Source organism: Lepidochelys kempii, chromosome 9, assembly GCF_965140285.1.
Source record: "Lepidochelys kempii isolate rLepKem1 chromosome 9, rLepKem1.hap1, whole genome shotgun sequence".
NCBI lineage: Eukaryota > Metazoa > Chordata > Testudines > Cheloniidae > Lepidochelys > Lepidochelys kempii.
In genome coordinates this window covers 517,208-537,958 of record NC_136388.1, presented here as the reverse complement: position 1 = coordinate 537,958, position 20,751 = coordinate 517,208, and the positions used below count along the sequence as shown (strand labels likewise).

The following is a 20,751-nucleotide window of genomic DNA, read 5'->3' as shown; positions in this document are numbered from 1 at the left end:
TTGAAGTTGCAATTTAAGGCTATTTGTTTTAACCACTTCAGTTGTTTTCGGCTGTCTGTGGAGATTGTTGCTGCCGTCTGTTTTAATGAGGTTTGCCATTAAAAGAACGGTTATTTAAAAAAAACAAAAACAAACTTCATCCCTGGAGGGGAGGGCTTAGTGATATATGTATCAGGTTTCAAATACTCTGTGGAAGGTGTGAATTCTGATGGGTTGAATGGATAAGTTGAATACCATTACATTTATTGTGCTCGTATCCTGTACAAGAACTTTAAAATATTAATTGTACTTTGAACAGGTATTGTAGAAAACCCATAATACCTTTTCGTGTTTGCCTTACTGATTTACTATCAAATGTATTCAGTTTATAAACTTAACAAAAATCTAACTGCCAGACCTGTGAACTCGATTTGGGAGTCAAGCTGAGTTCTTTTCTTCTCATACATCATCACTACCAACCATAAAGGTTCTGTGGGCCAAATGATGGCTTCAGTGACATCTGTGATGGAGTTTGAGCAAAATTCTTTGCTAGTTTAAATTGATACAGGTCCACTGAAGTCAAATGAGCTGCTCCAATTTACGCTAGCAAAGAATTTGGCCTTTAGTGTTCAGTAGATTTACACAGGTGTCATTGAAGGCCTAATCCAGTTTGCAGAACGTTTGATTATATGATGTATCAGAATGAAAGGAATTAACTTCATGATGAAATACCTGTCAACCTTCAAACCTGTAAGCATATGGACACAGACAAGCGCAAAGTGTATGGTAGATACCCAAAATATGGAACACCTGGGTCTCTTGCACACCATGGCATAATTGAGAATTATGATGGTTAACTATAAAACCTGAATGTTTTCTGAGGTTGTGTACCTCCCACTAGGTCATTGTCTCTTTTGGCTACCTGCCTTTTGTTCCCTTCCCACAATCACTGTTTCCATATTATTTGTTCTGTCTTGTCCTCTCCCTGGCTGAATCTTATAAACAGTCAGAGTTCAGAAGCATATACCTGGACAGCTGAGCTTTCAGACCAGGCTGGAGCAGCTAGGTTTGAATGGAGGAAGCAGTAGCTTCTTTGGGCTGCGGCTGAGCTCATCTTGTGACTGAGAGCTGTCTTCAGCCCAGGAGAGCTGTAAGAGGGTTGGATTGGGGCAGCAGCCTCACCCTTCTCCTTCTGCTCTAACATATGGGGTTTTTGCCTCCAACATGTTTTTTTGGGAGGGAAGGTGAATGGAGACAGATGGTGTTGGTTTTGTCTGCTGAGGTCTCCGTTCCAGCTGCAGAGGGTCTCAACTGCCTGCATACCTGCTGTGCCAGTATCTATGGGTATGGCCTGTGTATGATTAATTCAACTTATATACATGGTGTGTGCCACTCCTCATAGATTCCAAGACCTTTTATAACCATTGCGATAATCTGGTCTAACCTCCTGTATAACACAGGTCATAGAACTTCCCCAAAATAACTTCTGCCTCTCTCTCTCTGTCACTTTGCTCCCTAAACTTGACAAGAATGATTCCTTTAGAATTGCTTTTCAGAGTAAAACCACACTTGACCCATCTGCTGTGGGTCGATATTAACCATCTCGTAGCTGTGTTTGTGAGAATAAAGTGAGCTGGGCATCATTAGCCAAAATTCCCTCTTTATTGTTGGGCGGCGGTGTGTACTAAGTACATAAGAACAGCCATAGTGGGTCAGACCCAAGGTCCATCGTGCCCAGTATCCTGTCCTCTGACAGTGGCCAATGGCAGGTGCCACAAAGGGAATGAACAGACAGGTTATCATCAAGTGAGCCATGCCCTGTCACCCAATCCCAGCTTCTGGCAAACAGAGGCTAGGGACACCATTCCTGCCCATCCTGGCTAATAGCCATTGGTGGACCTATCTTCCATGAATCTATCTAGCTCCCTTTTGAACCCCGTTATATATTGGGCTTCACAACACTCTCTGGCAAGGAGTTCCAGAGGTTGACAGTGCATTGCGTGAAAAAATACTTTCTTGTGTTTGTTTTAAACCTGCTACCTATTAATTTCATTTGGTGGCCCCATGTTCTTGTATTATGAGAAGGAGTAAATAACACTTTCTTATTTACTTTCTCTATACCACTCATGACTTTATAGACCTCTATCATATCCCCTCTTAGTCACCTCTTTTCCAAGCTGAAAAGTCCCAGTCTTATTAATCTCTCCTCATATGGAAGCCGTTCTATACCCCTAATCATTTTTTGTTGTCCTTTTCTGAACCTTTTCCAATTCCAATATATCTTTTTTGAGATGGGGCGACCACATCTGCATGCAGTATTCAAGGTGTGGGCATACCGTGGGTTTATATAGAGGCGATATGATATTTTCTGTCTTCTTATTTATCCCTTTCTTGATGATTCCCAACATTCTGTTCGCTTTTTTGATGCCGCTGCACATTGAGTGGATGATTTCAGAGAACTATCCACAATGACACCACTCAAGGAAGAGATCTTGGAAACAGCTAATTTAAACCCATCATTGTATATATATAGTTAGGATTATGTTTTTCAATGTGCATTACTTTGCATTTCTCAACATTATATTTTTTCTGCCATTTTGTTGCCCAGTCACCCAGTTTTGTGAGATCCCTTTGTAGCTCTTCGCAGTCTGCCTGGGACTTAACTATCTTGAGTAGTTTTGTATCATTTGCAAATTTTGCCACCTCACTGTTTACTGTTTACCCCTTTTTCCAGATTGTTTATGAATATGTTAAATAGGACTGGCCGCAGTACAGATCCCTGGGGGACACCACTATTTACCTCTCTCCATTCTGAAAACTGACCATTTATTCCTACCCTTTGTTTCCTATCTTATAACCAGTTACCAATCCATGAGAGGACCTTCCCTCTTAACCCATTACTGCTTTTATTTTACATTATTTTGTTTGAGAGCCTTTGGTGAGGGACCTTGTCAAAGGCTTTCTGAAAATCTAAATACACTATATCCACTGGATCTCCTTTGTCCGCATGCTTTTTGACTCCCTCAAAGAATTCTAGTAGATTGGTGAGGCATGATTTCCCTTTACAAAAACCATGTTGACTATTTCCCAACAACTGATGTTCATCTATGTGTCTGAGAATTTTGTTCTTTACTATAGTTTCAACCAATTTGCCTGTTACTAAAATGAGGCTTACTGGCCTGTAGTTGCCACATCTGTGTATTCATGTCTGAATATCATTGTTGTCATAGTAGAATTTTCAGAAGCCTTCACAATCCTTCGCTAACTTCAAGCCCTCAGCTGGTGACCTTCCAGTGGTCTTCTACAAGGCATACAACTGTCTCCTCGCTGGTCATCCCTTACTATGATGATCCTCCACCATTCCTTCCATAACTTTCTCATCTTTACACCTAATGTGCTCAAAGTACATCAGTTTGCATCTGTTGATCTCGACTTCAGGGTCTGCTTCTTTCCAGTATTATTTTCCAGGGTGGATAAAAAACAATGATTTAAAAAAATAAAATAAAAAATCAGATTTGTTTGATTTAAATTGGATTTGTTTGAGAAAATGCTTTTTGAGGAAAAAAAGTATCTAAAGATAGTTTTAATTAAGATACACTATAGCTCAAAGATATCTCATCATGGAATAGGGATTATAAATTCTAATTCAGTAGTATGAGACAATATATTCATGTAACGTTTAAGAAAAATTTTGTAAATGAGTTCCAATAGTTCATGGATTAGGGACTCAATTTTATGAGGTTCCAGGAGCTTCTTTATAGATTATTTAGGTTAATCTTTCTATCTACCCAATGGGACTCAGTGCTCAGACTAGAAGATACCATCAGAGATGCTTAATTTTGCAGTTCTCAAACTGTGGATTTGTGTCTCCAGAGATATCAGGCTTGTTAACAGCAAAAACGTTTTAAAATAAACGAATATATAGAGGTGAGAAATAACAGACCTCAACCCTATTGTCCCTCTGCAAATATGTGTACATAGAGTCAATCCCTTACCTCTCTCTAAAAGTGAAAAGTTTCAGAAAGTTCAGTGAAGATTGTTGGGGGTGGAATAGATCTGGACAAGGAGAAGAAGTCTGGAGATAAATGTGAGAAGGGAGGGACAGGCAGTAGAAACAAAAATGAAAGTGTTTGAGCAGCACATTCCAGAAGTCTTGAGGTCTTTCTGAGTGTAGCCTTCATTGATTTGAGATCTACCATCCCATTCTCTCACTAGAAGGGAAAACCTATAATGGCAGAAAGCCATAAAAGAGACCCAGTTTGGGAATATTTTAATGAAGTTGCTCTACCTGTGGGTAAGACAGGCATGCATGCAAAATGCAAACAGTGCAACAAAGAAATGCAAGGCCCAGTTGCCCGAGTGAAACAACATCACGAGAAGTGTTCCTTCTCAGGAGGGAGCTGCGTTGAAGATGATGAAAGGAACATGTCTGAACATGCAGGATCTTCAGGTTGGTAAACTTTTTTATTTCATAGTTCTTTCTTAAGGACTGCCTGTCTTCCTTCTGGACTATTCTTGAATTCTCATGTTTGAGCAAAAATTATAGTTGTTCCTCTAAGGTAGTATCATTTTAGATGCAGTTGTGATAAAAAATAAACAGCTGAAATAGGCAGATGTTCCTTTTACAATTTCACCTTTAAAGTAGTACTGTGTGTGAGTGAATGCAACAAGTAATACTAAAAGCAGTATGGTAATAATAATTAAATAACTGCATTGACTTACTTTGTTTAGGAGAATCCATCCTCAACATACAGGATTCTGAAGACTATCCACTTTCAAGATCACCATCATTTTCTATAGTTTCAGAGTTATATGGCAATGATAGTGTTTCAGTCCCAATATGTATGTCACACAGCCAGAGTATATCACATGTAGAAAAAGAAAAAAAAATCTCCATCGAGAAACAACCATAGATAAGTTTGTGATAAGAACCTGCAGATTACAAAAAGAGGTAATTGATGAAAAAATTGCCTGATTTGTTTGTGCAACAAACTCTCCTTTCCATGTGATTGAGAAACCCACACTTCATTAACATGGTTCAGTCATTAAGACCAGGATACAGTCCACCCAGGATACAGTACAGATATTGCTGGCAAATTGCTGGATAAAGTGTATGAAAGAGAAATTGAGCAGTGTGCAAAAGGTCTGGAGGGTGAAATTGTTAACCTGAGTCTTGATGGATGGAGCAATTTCCACAATGATCCTGCTCTATGTGCTGGTGTGATGACAGAAGAAGGGAATGTTTTCCTTACAGAAACAATTGATACATCAGGAAATGTGCACACAGTAGAATACTTAAAAGAAGTTGCAGTAAAAGCTATAACAAACTGTGGGAAAAAAAATTCAAATGTCTAGTATGCAGCTTGGTCACAGACAGTGCTGCAAATGTATCCTAGATGAGAAGAAATTGTTTAGAAGAGAGTTGCAAGCTAATAACATACGGTTGCAGTGCTCATTTGATGCACCTCCTAGTCAAAGTCTTCAGTGTTCCAGAAATAAAGGCTAATGCCGAAATTGCAAAATACTTCCGTAACAACCACTTTGCAGCAGCTACTCTGAAAAAAGCGGGAGGAACCAAGCTAACTGTCCCACAAGATGTGTGATGGAACTCAGTAGTGGACTGTTCTGAGCACTGTATCAAGAACTGGCCTAATCTGATGATCGTTTGTGAACAAAGTCGTGAAAAAATAGATGGCACTGTTATAGCCAGAGTTCTCATCATTGGGTTTAAGAGAAATGTCGAACACACGCTGAGTACTTTGAAGCCTATTTCTGTAGCCTTGCACAAAATGCAGGGAAATAGATGTTTTATTGCTGATGCTGTTGAAATTTGGAAGGAACCGAGTGAGATCTTAAAAAGAGAAATCTGCAATGACAGAGTTAAATTACAAGCATTAAAAAAACGAATGGGACAAGCACTATCTCCAGCTCATTTTCTTGCAAATATTCTCAATACTCGGTACCAGGGTCAAACTTTAACTGCTGAAGAAGAGGAGTTGGCTATGACATGGACATCCAGCAATGATCCCTCCATAAAGTCAACTATAATAAACTTCAGAGGTAAGGGTGAACCATTCAAGAAATATATGTTTGCTGATGATGTTTTAAAGACAGTCACATCAGTGAATTGGTGAAAGTCACTTAAGCATTTGGATTCAGAGACCGTTGAAGTGATCATCTCACTTTGAACAGCAGTAGCTTCTTCTGCTGGTGCAGAAAGAATATTTTCTTCCTTTGGAGTAATTCATTCCAAATTGAGAAATTGTTTGGGACTTGAAAAAGCAGGAAATGTGGTTTTTCTTTTCCAGTTTATGAACAAACAGGAAAATGATGATGAAGACGACTGAGTTAGCTGCAGAAGCCAATATTTAAAGTTTCTCATGTTGACCTGGCTGATATAGTCGATTTAATTTTTGTTTGTTTTTTATAAAATATTTCATTTAACTATTTTAGTTAAAAACAATTTGAAGAAAAACAAACCTCATTTTAAAGAACTGGAATGTTTAACTAAATTCAAAAATTCATATACTTGTTTTGTTAAAATACTCTGTTTGCTGTTGAAAAAAAAATCCAGAATATATAACGTTGTTGTTTTAGTTAAATGAAACAATTTCAATGTCTGTTTGGCGATGTTCTCCTAAAAGAGCATGGCAAGAAAATCCTCCAAACATTAATGATTAACCTGTTGAATTGGAGATAGTTCACCTCCCAATGACTTCATAAATATCTGCTTCAGTTACCTTTGGTATATGAAATAACCAAACAATCATTCATTTTGTGATACAACTGTAAAACTAATCTGAAAAGTTTTCATAATAAATCACTTTAAAAATGTATTGTGTGTACCTTCTAAAAATGAAACCTACATCTATCTCTGAGTTGTGAAGAATATGTATTAAGGTCATAACAACCAACAAGTATTCACTTTTATGTAGAAATCCATGATTAAATCGAGTCTTCCTGACTAGTGATTTAATTCAATTGGATTTAAATCATAATTTGATTTAAATCAAATCCATGCTGATTATTTCTAACATAAGCATTAGTCGTTTTTCTGTTCTGGAGATGCACATGAGTCTTCACTGGCATCATAACTTTTAAAATATTTTCTTCTTGTCACCAGCCTTAACTTCCCAGGATTCACATACATAAATTGTGGAAAAAGTTAGGTTTTTCCCAGGTGCACCGTGTACATTTCAAGGGTCCACAGTTTTTTCCACACTTACTTAAGGGAGGCCATAGCTGAATGATCCATCCCTAGGTGTCTTCTGATTTCTTTGGAATAGCCTCCTTGGTTGGCTATATATGATCCCAAATATTTTTAAACTCGTTTATTGCTTCTACAGCTTGTCTATTAATCGTGATATCCACGTGCATTTTTTTAGTCATGTCAATGTACATGCATTTTGTTCTTATCACATTCAGGAATAATTCATATTCCTCACTAACTGTTTTTTACATACGCCAACATTTGTTACATTGCCTCAGTGATTGTGGCAAAGAGCACTGTGTCATCAGTATATCTGAGGTCTGTTGAGATGTGTTTGCCAGTGGAGATCCCAGCTCCTTTCATTTTGTCAAAAATCTTGCAAGTCTTGTTTCGCATTAAATTATGTGTATATGTTAGATGCTTATAAAATATGCCCTTATTTCACATCACCTTGCCTAATGGAAACTACTTACTGTCACGTACTGCTGTTCACATCATGGTCTGTTGGCAGTGGTAGAGACTTGCGATGAATTCAATGATATGCTTTGGAATCCCCTTGTCTACCAGTGTCCTCCAAAGATGATCATGTTGGGTGATACCGTACACTTTTGAGTAGCCAGTGAAGCACATGATTTATGGGCAATTTGTACACTCTCTGCATTTTTAAATTATGTGGTGGATATTCGTGATTTGGTTACATGTATCTTGACTTTTTCTGAAACCAGCTTCTTGTAGTGGTAGTTGTGCTTTCATGCAATCCTGGATTATGTAGAGCAGAACTTTGCTTTTGTGCAATGTGAGGGAGCTGGTACAATAGTTACTACTCTATTAGGTCTCCCTTCTTTGATAAGGACAGAAAAATTCCCTTTGTCCAGTCTTCTGGCCAATTTCTAGTCATCCATACATCATTACAAATTTTTTGCATAAGATCAGTACCACATTCACCAGTTGCTTTTAACAGTTCTGCAGATACTTTATCTATACCAGATGGTTTCATTTACATAAAACATGTATCATGTACTCTCGCAGGATTGATGGTTCCTGCTCTGGGTCCACGCTTTTCTGTTTTCCTGAATTATGAATGACACTGGTGAGGCATACAGGTTGTCACAGTAACCTCTCCACCTGCTTTTAATATCATCCCCCTTAGTGCGGAGTCTGTTGTAATCTTTTTATTATGTTTGATTGCAGACAAAGCCTATTTGTAAGAAGTCTGACCACTGTGAAGTTTTGTAGTATTACTCTGTTTATAATTGGTTCTCCATACCTTTTATTTATATAATATTTATATATATATATTAGGGCTGTTGATTAATCACAGTTTATTAATTGCCATTAATCGCACTATTATACAACAGAATACCAATTGAAATTAATTAAATATTTTTTGATGTTTTCCTATATTTTCAAGTATATTGATTTCTATTGCAGCACAGAAGACAAAGTACAGTGCTCACTTTATATTATTTTTGATTACAGATATTTGCACTGTTAAAATGATAAAAAACGAAATAGTTTTTTTCAAGTCACCTCATAAAAGTACTGTAGTGCAATCTCTTTATCAGGAAAGTGTGACTTACAAATGTAGATTATTTTTGTTACATAACTGCACTCAAAACAAAACAATGAAAAACTTCAGAGCCTACAAGTCCTTCAGTCCTACTTCTTGTTCAGGCAATCGCTAAGATATGTCTTTGTTCATTTATGGGAAATACTGCTTCTTGCTTCTTATTTACAATGTCACCTGAAAGTGAGAACAGGCATTCGCATGGCACTTTTGTAGCCGGTATTGCAAAGTATTTACATCCCAGATATGCTAAACATTCGTATGCTGCTTCATGCTGCAGCCACCATTCCACAGGACATGCTTTCATGCTGGTGGCATCTGACTCAGATGATGAAAATGAACATGCATTGGTCCGTTCTGCTTTGGATCATTATCGAGCACAACTTATCAGCATGGACGTGTGTCCTCTGGAATGGTGTTTGACGCATGAAGGCATATATGAATCTTTAGCACATCTGGCATGTAAATGCCTAGCGATGCTGGCTACAACAGTGCCACGAGAACGCCTGTTCTCACTTTCAGGTGACATTGTAAACAAGAAACAGGCAGCATTATCTCCTGCAAATGTAAACAAACTTGTTTGTCTGAGCGACTTGCTGAACATGAAGTAGGACTGAGTTAGTTTTCATATAGGATATACCTGTTTTCATATAGGATATACCTGTACCTATTATCCTAGTCATATTCCTTCTTCGGAAGTCCCTTCTTCATTTCAACATTTCAACATTTCTTATTTCTCCCCTTACTGGACCTGAATTTGATCACTTACACTGATTTAACTAAAAATCATAATTGGTCCTTCTTTATCAGCTTTGAATGGCGTAGTAATGCACTCGCAGAGCAGCGGGGCCACTGGACAATGGAGATGCCAAAGGAGCATTCAAGGACAATAAGGCCATTGTGGAGAAACTAAATGAATTCTTTGCTTCGGTCTTCACAGCTGAGTATGTGGGAGATTTCAGCACCTGAGCCATTCTTTTTAGGTGACAAATCCTGAGGAACTATCTCAGACTGAGGTGTCATTAGAGAAGGTTTTGGAACAAATAGATAAATTAAACAGTAATAAGTCACCAGGACCAGATGGTATTCACCAAAGAGTTCTGAAGGAACTCAAATGTGAAATTGCAGAACTACTAACTGAAGTCTGTAACCTATCATTTAAATCGGCTTCTGTACCAGATAACTGGAGGACAGCTAATGTGATGCCAGTTCTTAAAAAGGGATCCAGAGGTGATCCCAGCAATTACAGGCCAGTAAGTCTGATTTCAGTACCAGAGAAATTGGTTAAAAATATAGTAAGGAACAGAATTGTCAGAGACACAGATGAGAACAATTTGTTGGGGAAGTGTCAACATGGTTTTTGTAAAGGGAAATCATGCCTCACCAATCTACTAGAATTCTTTGAGGAGATCAACAAGCCTGTGAACAAGGGGGATCCAGTGAATATAGTGTACTTAGATTTTCGGAAAGCCTTTGTCAAGGTCCCTCACCAAAGTCTCTTACGTAAATTAAGTTGTCATGGGATAAGAGGGAAGATCCTTTCATGGATTGGTAACTTGTTAAAAGATAAGAAACCAAGGGTAGGAATAAACAGTCAGTTTTCAGAATGGAGAGGGGTAAATAATGGTGTCCCCCAGAGGTCTGTACTGGGGCCAGTCCTAATCAACATATTCATAAATGAGCTGGAAAAAGAGGTATACTGTGAGGTGGCAAAATTTGCAGATGATACAAAACTACTTAAGATAATTAAGTCCCAGGCACACTGCGAAGAAGTACAAAGGGATCTCACAAAACTGGGTGACTGGGCAACAAAATGGCAGATGAAATTTAATGTTGAGGAATGCAAAGTAAGGCACATTGGAAAACATAAATCCCAACTATACATATAAAATGATAGGGGTCTAAATTAGCTGTTACTACTCAAGAAAGAGATCTTGGAGTTATTGTGGAGAGTTCTCTGAAAACATCCACTCAGTGTGCAGCGGCAGTCAAAAAAGTGAACAGAATGTTGGGAATAATTAAGAAAGGAATAGATAATAACACAGAAAATATATTATTGCCTCTATAAATCAATGGTACACCCACATCTTGAATCCTGTGTGCAGGTGTGGTCGCCCCATTTCAAAAAAGATATATTGGAATAGGAAAAGATTCAGAAAAGGGCAACAAAATAATTAGGGGTATGAAACATCTTATTTACTCCTTTCTCATAACACAAGAACTAGGTGTCACAAAATGAAATTAACAGGCAGCAGGTTAAAAACAAAGGGAAGTATTTTTTACACAATGCACAGTAATGCTGTGGAACTCCTTGCCAGAGGATGTTGTGAAGGCCAAGACTATAAGAGGGTTCAAAAAAGACCTAGATAAGTTCATGGAGGATAGGTCCATCAATGGCTATTTGCCAGAATGGGCAGGGATGGTGTCCTTAGCCTCTGGTTGCCAGAAGCTGGGAATGGGCGATGGGATGGATCACTGATGTGATGATTACCTGTTCTGTTCATTCTCTCTGGGGCCTGGCATTGGCCATTATTGGAAGACAGGATACTGGGCTAGATGAACCTTTGGTCTGACCCAGTATGGCTGGTGTTCTGTTCTGTATGGAGAAGTCCGTAGAAATTTTTTTTTGAACATTTAAACTCTGTCGTACGTGGTAACTTATGTATTGATCAGTTGAGTCAGTTTTTTGTTTTTTATTGCTTTCCTAATTTAATTTATGCATCTAGTAAACTTTGTAGACATGAAATATTAGAATCTTTTTCATTATCACATGAAGGACAGTAGTGAGGGTAGATGTTGCTTGGGTGTTTTTCATGTGTGGCTGTGTAAGAGGGAAATTCCAGTATTTTCTGATGCTATTGCTAATTCTTGGAAATGAATTTTAAAGTTAAAAATTGATAATCTGAAACCGGCTGCTGTACTGAAAGATCCAGTTAGTTGTGTGTGTGGTGTGAGGTTTTTATTTCCTCTCTCTGTGGTATATTATTTTCAGATACTCTCAAGTTTATAGCTGTAATGGCTTTTCAAAAATATAATCCTAATACAACTATTGTAGATTTTTAAGAAACTAAAGTATCTATTATTTGGACACTTACAATTTATTTGAAAAATGTTTAGCCTCATTTTAATTGGAAATAGACCTCGTTTATAGCAGAAACAACGTTTAATGCTTATTTTGCTTATAAGGAACTTAGAAAGTTTAATTTTTCATGTTAGTTTAACGTGGTGGACAGAAGAAACATTAGTCCTTGCTAAGCTTTCATTGTAATCGGGTAAAACAGATTTGTAAGAGTGTTAAGTTTGGCAAACTCAAAATGGCAGTTAGTTTGAAGTGCTTCTTATGGACACACGACTAAGTCATATTAGATAAATGTACTTAGTCTAGAAAATTAGGAAAATGACAACTTTCTGTGACAAAAGAAACTCAAAAGCATGGTGAAAAGTAGGCTTTTTGGGGACTTACAGTTCAGGAAACTGGAAATAACTTCTTTATATTTAAGCCACTGGTTAACATCCTGGCCAGGTAAGTAGTGAGAAAGTTGCTACCGTTTAGCGGCTTCATGGGGAAATGAATTGGTGGTTTGTCCATTTCTAAAACCCACGATTACACTTAGGGCTAATAGTCATCTTTATTCGGAGCCTTGGCAGAGAAGCCAAGACTAAAAGTGGGCAACTGAGTTGTAGTCGTTCTATGGCAATGCTGAGACATTTCAGTACGGCACTAAATAAGCTTGCACTAGTGCTGTACCAGTCTGTGAATAGATAGGATTTATTTGTTCAGCTTTCCTTAGTGCTTCATTTGCGTGAAAAATTTGAAAACAAAAGTATACTTATTTGTTGCTGACTTAGAAAAAGTCTGGGAGATACAATTTACAATTTAGCACTATTATTTAGTATCATAAATGTCTGTGGTTCAAGTGGGTAACTGAAAGACAGATTTCATGACCTGAAAAGTTTATTATCTAAAATAAATGATTAAAACCTGGGAGGAAGGGAGGACAAGAATAATGGCAACAAGATAATGTGTTTGCTTTGGTTTGTAAGTATTATTGGGGGCTTAGAATATTTTTTGCAGTGCATGTATGAATTTGTTTTTCTGTTGGGAAGGCTAAAGTTTGTAATCTTCATGGAAAAATGTATTTTGAGAAGATGAAGGCTAGAATAGTTATCCTTCCACTATATTTTAATCTAAAAATGTTTAACATTAAATGAACACCATGAATTTGAAATCTACCAAGTTCTAAAAAAAGAATTAAAAGTAGTTTGTTACTATCCCAATATCTGAATCCCCTGTTGATTTTTGTGTTATGATCATTTTCCTATGTTAAAAATATTTTTCAATCCTTTTTTGCTGTGTGAAAGATTTCACAAATAAGGGGGAAACTGACTATGCCAGGGAGATAGTGAAATGTACTTATATGCAAATTGCTGTCAAATACACAAAGAAAACAAACAGGTCTTTGGTTACAGGAATTTTAGAGGTTGCTTGTAACAGTAGTAGATAAAACATTAGACATGATGTTTAAGTTGATGGTATTCCTTTGAATTTAATGTACTTTGATCTCTGAATAGTGGAATTGGCACCAGAGCACTCCTACTCTATCTACCACAGTAATTTTCCTAAGAATTCTTTTGTTTGTGTAACCATCTGTATGGGGCTAATATTTAAAATGAAATTTTTGTATATTCTACAGAAATATCGGTGTCAGGATGAAGATACACCTTCACAGGAGCATAGCTCTTCACACGTTACCAGTGAGGTGACTGGTCCAGAGTTGGTTCATGTATCAGAGAAGAACCTATCACAGATTGAAAATATACATGGATTTGTTTCGCACTGTCACATTTCACCAGTAAAGGTAGGGATTTTTTTAATGTAAACTATTTTAAATAGGTGTTTGAGGCAATGAATTATTGCTTTAACAACTTATGGTATTTTGGAAAATAGGTCTTGTTTGACAAACCTCTTTTTTTTAAGAGATTACAGATGTAGTTGATAAAGGTAACTATGTTGAAGTAGGAAAAGGAGTACTTGTGGCACCTTAGAGACTAACAAATTTATTTGAGCATAAGCTTTTGTGAGCTACAGCTCACTTCATTGGATGCATTCAGTGGAAATATACTTAGACGTTTGTAAGGTGTTTAACTTAGTAACATAACATGCGGAGTGAAAAAATTATTAAAAAACAAAACATCAGTAAACACATGTTAAAAGGATCAAAACTGGCTAACTGACAGATCTCAAAAAGCAGTTGTCATGGGAAAATCATCATTGAATGGGAGGGTTTCTAGTGAGTTTCCCTAGGAATCAGTTCTAGGTCTGATGCTGTTCAATGTTTTTATCAACGTTGTGCAAGTAAATATAAAATCATTGCTCATAAAATTTGTGGGTTGTGCAAAGGTTGGCAGCATGGTTAATAATGCTGAGAAGAGGGCAGTAGCACAGAATGATCTGGATCAATTGCTAAGCAGGGTCCTTTCAAACAAAATGGTATTTTAATACAGTCAAATGCGAAGTTGTATATGTAGGAACAGAGAATGCGGACTGTACCTACAGACTGCGGGAGTAGCATGGAAACTAGTGACTTGAAAAGGATTTAGAGATCATAATGGGCAGGAAACTGAAAATGAGCAGCCATCATGGTGCTGTGGCAAAAAGGACTATTATGCAATCCTTAGATATGAACGGTGAGTAGTCAGTATGAGTAAGGAGGTGATTTTACCTTTTTATATGGCATTGGTGAAACTAGTACTGGAGTACTATGTGTGGTTCAGCTGTCCACATTTTTAAAAGGATGTTGTGAAACTGGTGCAGGGAAGGGGCATAAAAATGTTGCATGTTATCATTCTGATAGGAGCAGTGTCTCTTTAACAGCAAAGTTACTGTGTTTGAACTGTCAAAACTGAATGCATTCAGAACTTTAGATGTACCTTCCTCTTCTAAACAGTTTGAGAATGTACTGTTAGATACGAACATGGCTTGTCTGTGTTGCATAATCATACTTCACTCTTTCTTCATAGTGATACTGCAGACGGTCATAAAACCAGTCTCTGTGAAAAGTAGATTTTATTGCACTGTACCATGCATTGCTATAACCTTGAACAAAATATATGGCTCAGTGTAGTGGGCTTTGTGAAGAGCTGAGACATGCAAGATACATTTAGTTGTCTAAGTAGAGTGGAGGCTTTTTTTCTGTGAAGAAGCATATCAGTTTCATAGGAGGAAGAGCAGCCTTGTCAGCTTACCCAGGTGGGTTTTTTTTTGCTTAACAAGGAGCAGTTTATCTTAGTTACAAAGAGAGATATGGATAACCTAATCTGAGTCATAGCAGTCATCTTAGAAAAAACATATGAAAGGGGAAATTTAGGAAAATCCAAGTACAAAATTTGGTTTAAGAGTTTATTTAATACTGATTAAAAAGTCATCATGTTCCTAATCCACCTAAGTCTTTTTCCATTTTACAAAACCCCGCTGGGTTTAAAAGAAAAAAAATTATGAGAAAATGGCTCTCAATTTTGTGGCAAGTGCAATCTGCTATTGATAAATGTAGCAATGTAGAGAATTTGCTCCTTCAGTGGTCTGACAGCAACAGCTAGTTTAGAAGTTAAAAAAAGAATAATATTTTGTATGTCACTTGCTTCTAAATTAAATGTGACTGCTCAGACAGTCTAACTTTTGATATCTGGAAAGATACTGGAAGAAATTATTAAACCTATAATAGGGTTATATGGAATAGTCCAGCAGATCATGACAAATCAATCAAATTTCCTGGCCTACTGAAGTGTGTGGAAGTTATGGATGTGATGTATCTTGATTTTTTTAATAAGGCTTTTGACGCAGTCCCACGAGACATTCTCATAAGCAAACTAGGGCAATGTGGTCTAGATGAAATTACTAAAAGATGAGTGCACAACTGGTTGAAAGTGTACTCAAGAGTAGTTATTAATCAGTGGTTCTCAACTTATTTATCATTGTGGGATGCAATGATCTTTAAATATTCTAATTGATCTTTAAATATTCATGGTAAATAGGCCCAATGGCCTGTGATGGGATGTTAGATGGGGTGGGATCTGAGTTACTACAGAGAATTCTTTCCTGGGTATCTGGCTGGTGAATCTTGCCCATATGCTCAGGGTTCAGTTGATCACCATATTTGGGGTCGGGAAGGAATTTTCCTCCAGGGCAGATTGGAAGAGGCCCTGGAGGTTTTTCGTCTTCCTCTGTAGCATGGGGCACAGGTCACTTGCTGGAGGATTCTCTGCTCCTTGAAGTCTTTAAACCATGGTTTGAGGACTTCAATAGCTCAGACATAGGTTTATCACAGGAGTGGGTGGGTGAGATTCTGTGGTCTGTATTGTGCAGGAGGTCGGACTAGATAATCATGGTGTTTCCTTCCGACCTTAATATCTATGAATGTGTTACCTGAGCCACAGGTTGAGAACCACAGTGTCTCCCCAAGCCCTCCCACAGACCCCTATGCCCTCCCCCACCCAGAGACCCCTCAACAGAGTGAGGCCAGGAGCGGAGTCCTGGGCACGGGGCTGGTTGGTAGGTCAGCTGGGCAGCAACCCGAACCCGGACCCAGCTGTGAAGGGCTGTGCTGCAGCCCCAACCACAACCTGGAGCCTCTGGCAGCCCCGACCTGGACCTTGTTGTATGGGACCAGGCAGCAGCTCTGACTCTCGACCCTGGACCCCACTGGGCTGGGCAGCCAGGACCCTAGATCCTGCTGCAGTTGACACTTGGGCAGTCTTTAGCATACAGCGGGGCTGCAGCTTTGTGCTAATTGGACTGCATGCGGGCCGTGGGTTGAGGACTATTGTTATTAATAGTTCACTGTCAAACTGGGGGGGGGGGTATGTGTCTAGTGGGGTTCCTCAGGGGTTGGTTCTGAGTCTGGTACTAGTCAATATTTTTATTAATAACTTGCATAATGGAGTGGAGAGTATGCTTATAAAGCTTGTGGATGGCACCAAGTTGGGAGCAGTTGATAGCACTGTGGAGGCCAGGACTAGATTTCAAAATGACCTTAATGTATTAGAGAATTGGTCTGAAATCAAGATGAAATTCAATAAAAACAAGTGCAAAGTGTGACACTTGGAAAGGAAAAATCAAATGCACAAGTACAAAATGGGGAATCAGTAGTACTGCTGAAAAGGATCTGGGGGTTTTAGTGGATCGCAGTTGAATGAGTCAACAATGTGCTGCAGTATGTGAAAAAGGCTAATATCATCGGGTGTGTATTAGCAGAAGTGTTTGTAAGACACAGGACGTAATTGTCCCAACCTACTTAGCACTGGTCAGGCCTCAGCTGGATTGCTGTGTCCAGTTCTGGGTGCAATATTTTAGGAAAGATGTGGACAAATTGGAGAGTCCAGAGGAGAGCAATGAAAATGATAAAAGATTTAGAAAATCTGACCTCGGAGAGCAGGTTTAAAAAAAGTGGGAATGCTTAGTCTTGAGAAAAGAAGACTGAAAGGGGTCATGATTAGTTTTCAAATATGTTAAGGGCTTTGATAAAGAGGACCGTGATCAATTGTTCTTTGTGTCCACTGAAGGTAACTAGCCTGTTCTATCGTTTGAAATTTAACTAGAATTTAGCGGTGTAGTATACAGTAGTCTGAGAGGGTTTGGCCCCGAGATGAGCTACGGTAGTGAGGTTGTCATTACAGTAAGGACCCTGCAGGATAAGAACCCCTCCCCCAGCTCCAGCATGCCAGGGGAGAGCAGCCCCAGCCATGCCTGGGGCAGAACGGGGCCGAGCTGCCTGTGGCTGGGCCCGGGACAGTCCACCTGCGCCGCCCCAGCAGGTCCGGGGGGCTGGGCCAGGCCGGGCCGCCCTGGCCAAGGCTGGGCCTGATCCAACGGCACATTGGGCTGTATTAGTAGGACCATTGCCAGCAGATTGAGGGAAGTGATTATTCCCCTATATTCGGCACTGGTGTGGCCACACCTGGAGTACTGCATCCAGTTTTGGTCCCTCCACTACAGGAGGGATGTAGACAAATTGGAGAGAGTCCAGAAGAAGGTAACGAAAATGATTAGGAGGCTGGGGCACATGGCTTATGAGGAGAGTTTGAGGAAACTGGGCTTGTTCAGTCTGCAGAAGAGAAGAGGGGGGATTTGATAGCAGCCTTCAATTACCTGAAGGGGGGTTCCAAAGAGGATGGAGGTCGGCTGTTCTCAGTAGTGGCAGATGACAGAACAAGGAGCAATGGTCTCAAGTTGCAGTGTGGGAGGTTAAGGTTGGATATTAAGAAACACTATTTCAGAAGGAGGGTGGTGAAGCACTGGAATGGGTTACCTAGGGAGGTGGTGGAATCTCCTTCCTGAGAGGTTTTGAAGGTCAGGCTTGACAGAGCCCTGGCTGGGATGATTTAGTTGGGGATTGGTTCTGCTTTGAGCAGAAGGGTTTGGACTAGATGACCTCCTGAGGTCTCTTCCAACCCTAATCTTCTATGATTCTATGGTTCTATGATAAGGCTGGGTGTGGACTGCTCCGCTCCAGCAGGTCCGGGTACTCCATCCGCGGCTGGGTCTGGGTCTGGGCCGCACCTCAGCAAAGTTGGGGCCGGGGAAGGGGCACCCCTCCCCCGGCCGCTCCTTGGCTGCGGCAGGTCCTTGGGCGGGTTCCCTGAGTGCTTGTGCGGTACTAAATAGTCTGCTGCGTGGCTTACAGGTGTTTGTGCACAGCTTAAGGTATCTTAGTGGTATAGGTTTAATTAGTCCTGCCTGAGTGTGGGGGACTGAACAGATGATCTCTTGAGATACCTTCCAGCCTTACATTTCTGAGTCTATGATTTAAGGTGAAACTGAGTGTTCAGTGAAGGAGGTTTAAGGATTCAGAGATCTATTTAATCTCATGTAAGAGTATCCAGTTCAAAAAGAGATCGTTTTACATGATTATTAATGGTTTCAGTGGAGGCTTCCAAATTATAACTTCATAGGGTGTGTCTATACTTCGACATTCCTTATCTGTTTTTCAGCAGCAGAGGTGATGGATGGATCATCCTTTTTATGGCGGAGGGACCTATAGACTTTTTTCCTGTTTCTTGGTACTTGGAGTCACAGCATAATTAGAGGTATCTATTTTGCAGGATAAAGAGGCTAGATATTTGAGAATCTTAGTTTACAAGCAAACCAGTGGTATTCCATGTGGTTGTGACACCCATCGTTTGAACAGCTTGTCAGCTGAGTGTTTGCTTTTGCCCTTGCCATTCATACATGTGTTACATAAGCCTAGTTAACTATCTTAAAAATGTACATTAATTTGACACCAAAAAGAGATGCATTCAAGAATTTTATAAGAATATTCTGAATCTGGACTAGATTTGTGCCCCTGAGTTTCATCTAGCTATAGGCTGCAATCCCAGTTTAATCAGGATTATCCGTTCTTTCAATCAGTGGCCCTGTCTATTCTAGGAAACTTCTTGATGTGAACTCTTGGTTAGCATAGGAGAGCTACTTTTTTCTCCCATTTCACTAACCTCCTTTGTGCTAACTATGCATGTCATGTGTCCAGCCTCTTCTGCATCCTGCAAGAATGAGACCTTTCATCAGGGAACATTTCAAAAATTATCTACCCAAATTAACACCTGTGAGTCAAACAGATGTAAATGAAGAGCAAAACAATCCCAGATTTGTCACTATAAAGTTGCATCAAGAACCATATTCACACTAAATATGATAAAAATGACTCTCATCATAGAGAATATGTATTTCAGATATTGTTTGGAGTAGAGAACTCAATGTGAGTGTTGGGTCATGTGTGTTTGCTTAATTTGAAATAGTTCTGCTAAGAACGTAAGAATGGCCATACTGGGTCAGACCAAAGGTCCATCCAGCCCAGTATTCTGTCTACCGACAGTGGCCAATGCCAGGTGCCCCAGAGGGAGTGAACCTAACAAGTAATGATCATAGAATCATAGAATCATAGAATATCAGGGTTGGAAGGGACCCCAGAAGGTCATCTAGTCCAACCCCCTGCTCAAAGCAGGACCAATTCCCAGTTAAATCATCCCAGCCAGGGCTTTGTCAAGCCTGACCTTAAAAACCTCTAAGGAAGGAGATTCTACCACCTCCCTAGGTAACGCATTCCAGTGTTTCACCACCCTCTTAGTGAAAAAGTTTTTCCTAATATCCAATCTAAACCTCCCCCACTGCAACTTGAGACCATTACTCCTCGTTCTGTCATCTGCTACCATTGAGAACAGTCTAGATCCATCCTCTTTGGAACCCCCTTTCAGGTAGCTGAAAGCAGCTATCAAATCCCCCCTCATTCTTCTCTTCTGCAGGCTAAACAATCCCAGCTCCCTCAGCCTCTCCTCATAACTCATGTGTTCCAGTCCCCTAATCATTTTTGTTGCCCTTCGCTGGACTCTCTCCAATTTATCCACATCCTTCTTGAAGTGTGGGGCCCAAAACTGGACACAGTACTCCAGATGAGGCCTCACCAATGTCGAATAGAGGGGAACGATCACGTCCCTCGATCTGCTCGCTATGCCCCTACTTATACATCCCAAAATGCCATTGGCCTTCTTGGCAACAAGGGCACACTGCTGACTCATATCCAGCTTCTCGTCCACTGTCACCCCTAGGTCCTTTTCTGCAGAACTGCTGCCTAGCCATTCGGTCCCTAGTCTGTAGCTGTGCATTGGGTTCTTCCGTCCTAAGTGCAGGACCCTGCACTTATCCTTATTGAACCTCATCAGATTCCTTTTGGCCCAATCTTCCAATTGGTCTAGGTCCTTCTGTAGCCTATCCCTCCCCTCCAGCGTATCTACCACTCCTCCCAGTTTAGTATCATCCGCAAATTTGCTGAGAGTGCAATCCACACCATCTTCCAGATCATTTATGAAGATATTGAATAAAACCGGCCCCAGGACCGACCCTTGGGGCACTCCACTTGATACCGGCTGCCAACTAGACATGGAGCCATTGATCACTACCCGTTGAGCCCGACAATTTAGCCAGCTTTCTACCCACCTTATAGTG

General features: G+C 39.7%; 1 protein-coding gene across 34 annotated transcripts in view; it reads left to right on the top strand.

Moving 5' to 3' along the window:
• The window catches only part of DLG1 (discs large MAGUK scaffold protein 1), a 441,560-nt gene that overhangs the window by 85,980 nt on the left and 334,829 nt on the right, over window positions 1-20,751 (top strand). For all 34 annotated transcript variants that reach the window (XM_073358919.2, XM_073358923.2, XM_073358918.2 and 31 more), the window contains one exon: window positions 13,451-13,615. In XM_073358919.2, the coding sequence (XP_073215020.1) occupies window positions 13,451-13,615 (165 nt within the window). The remainder of the gene's footprint in view (window positions 1-13,450; window positions 13,616-20,751) is intronic.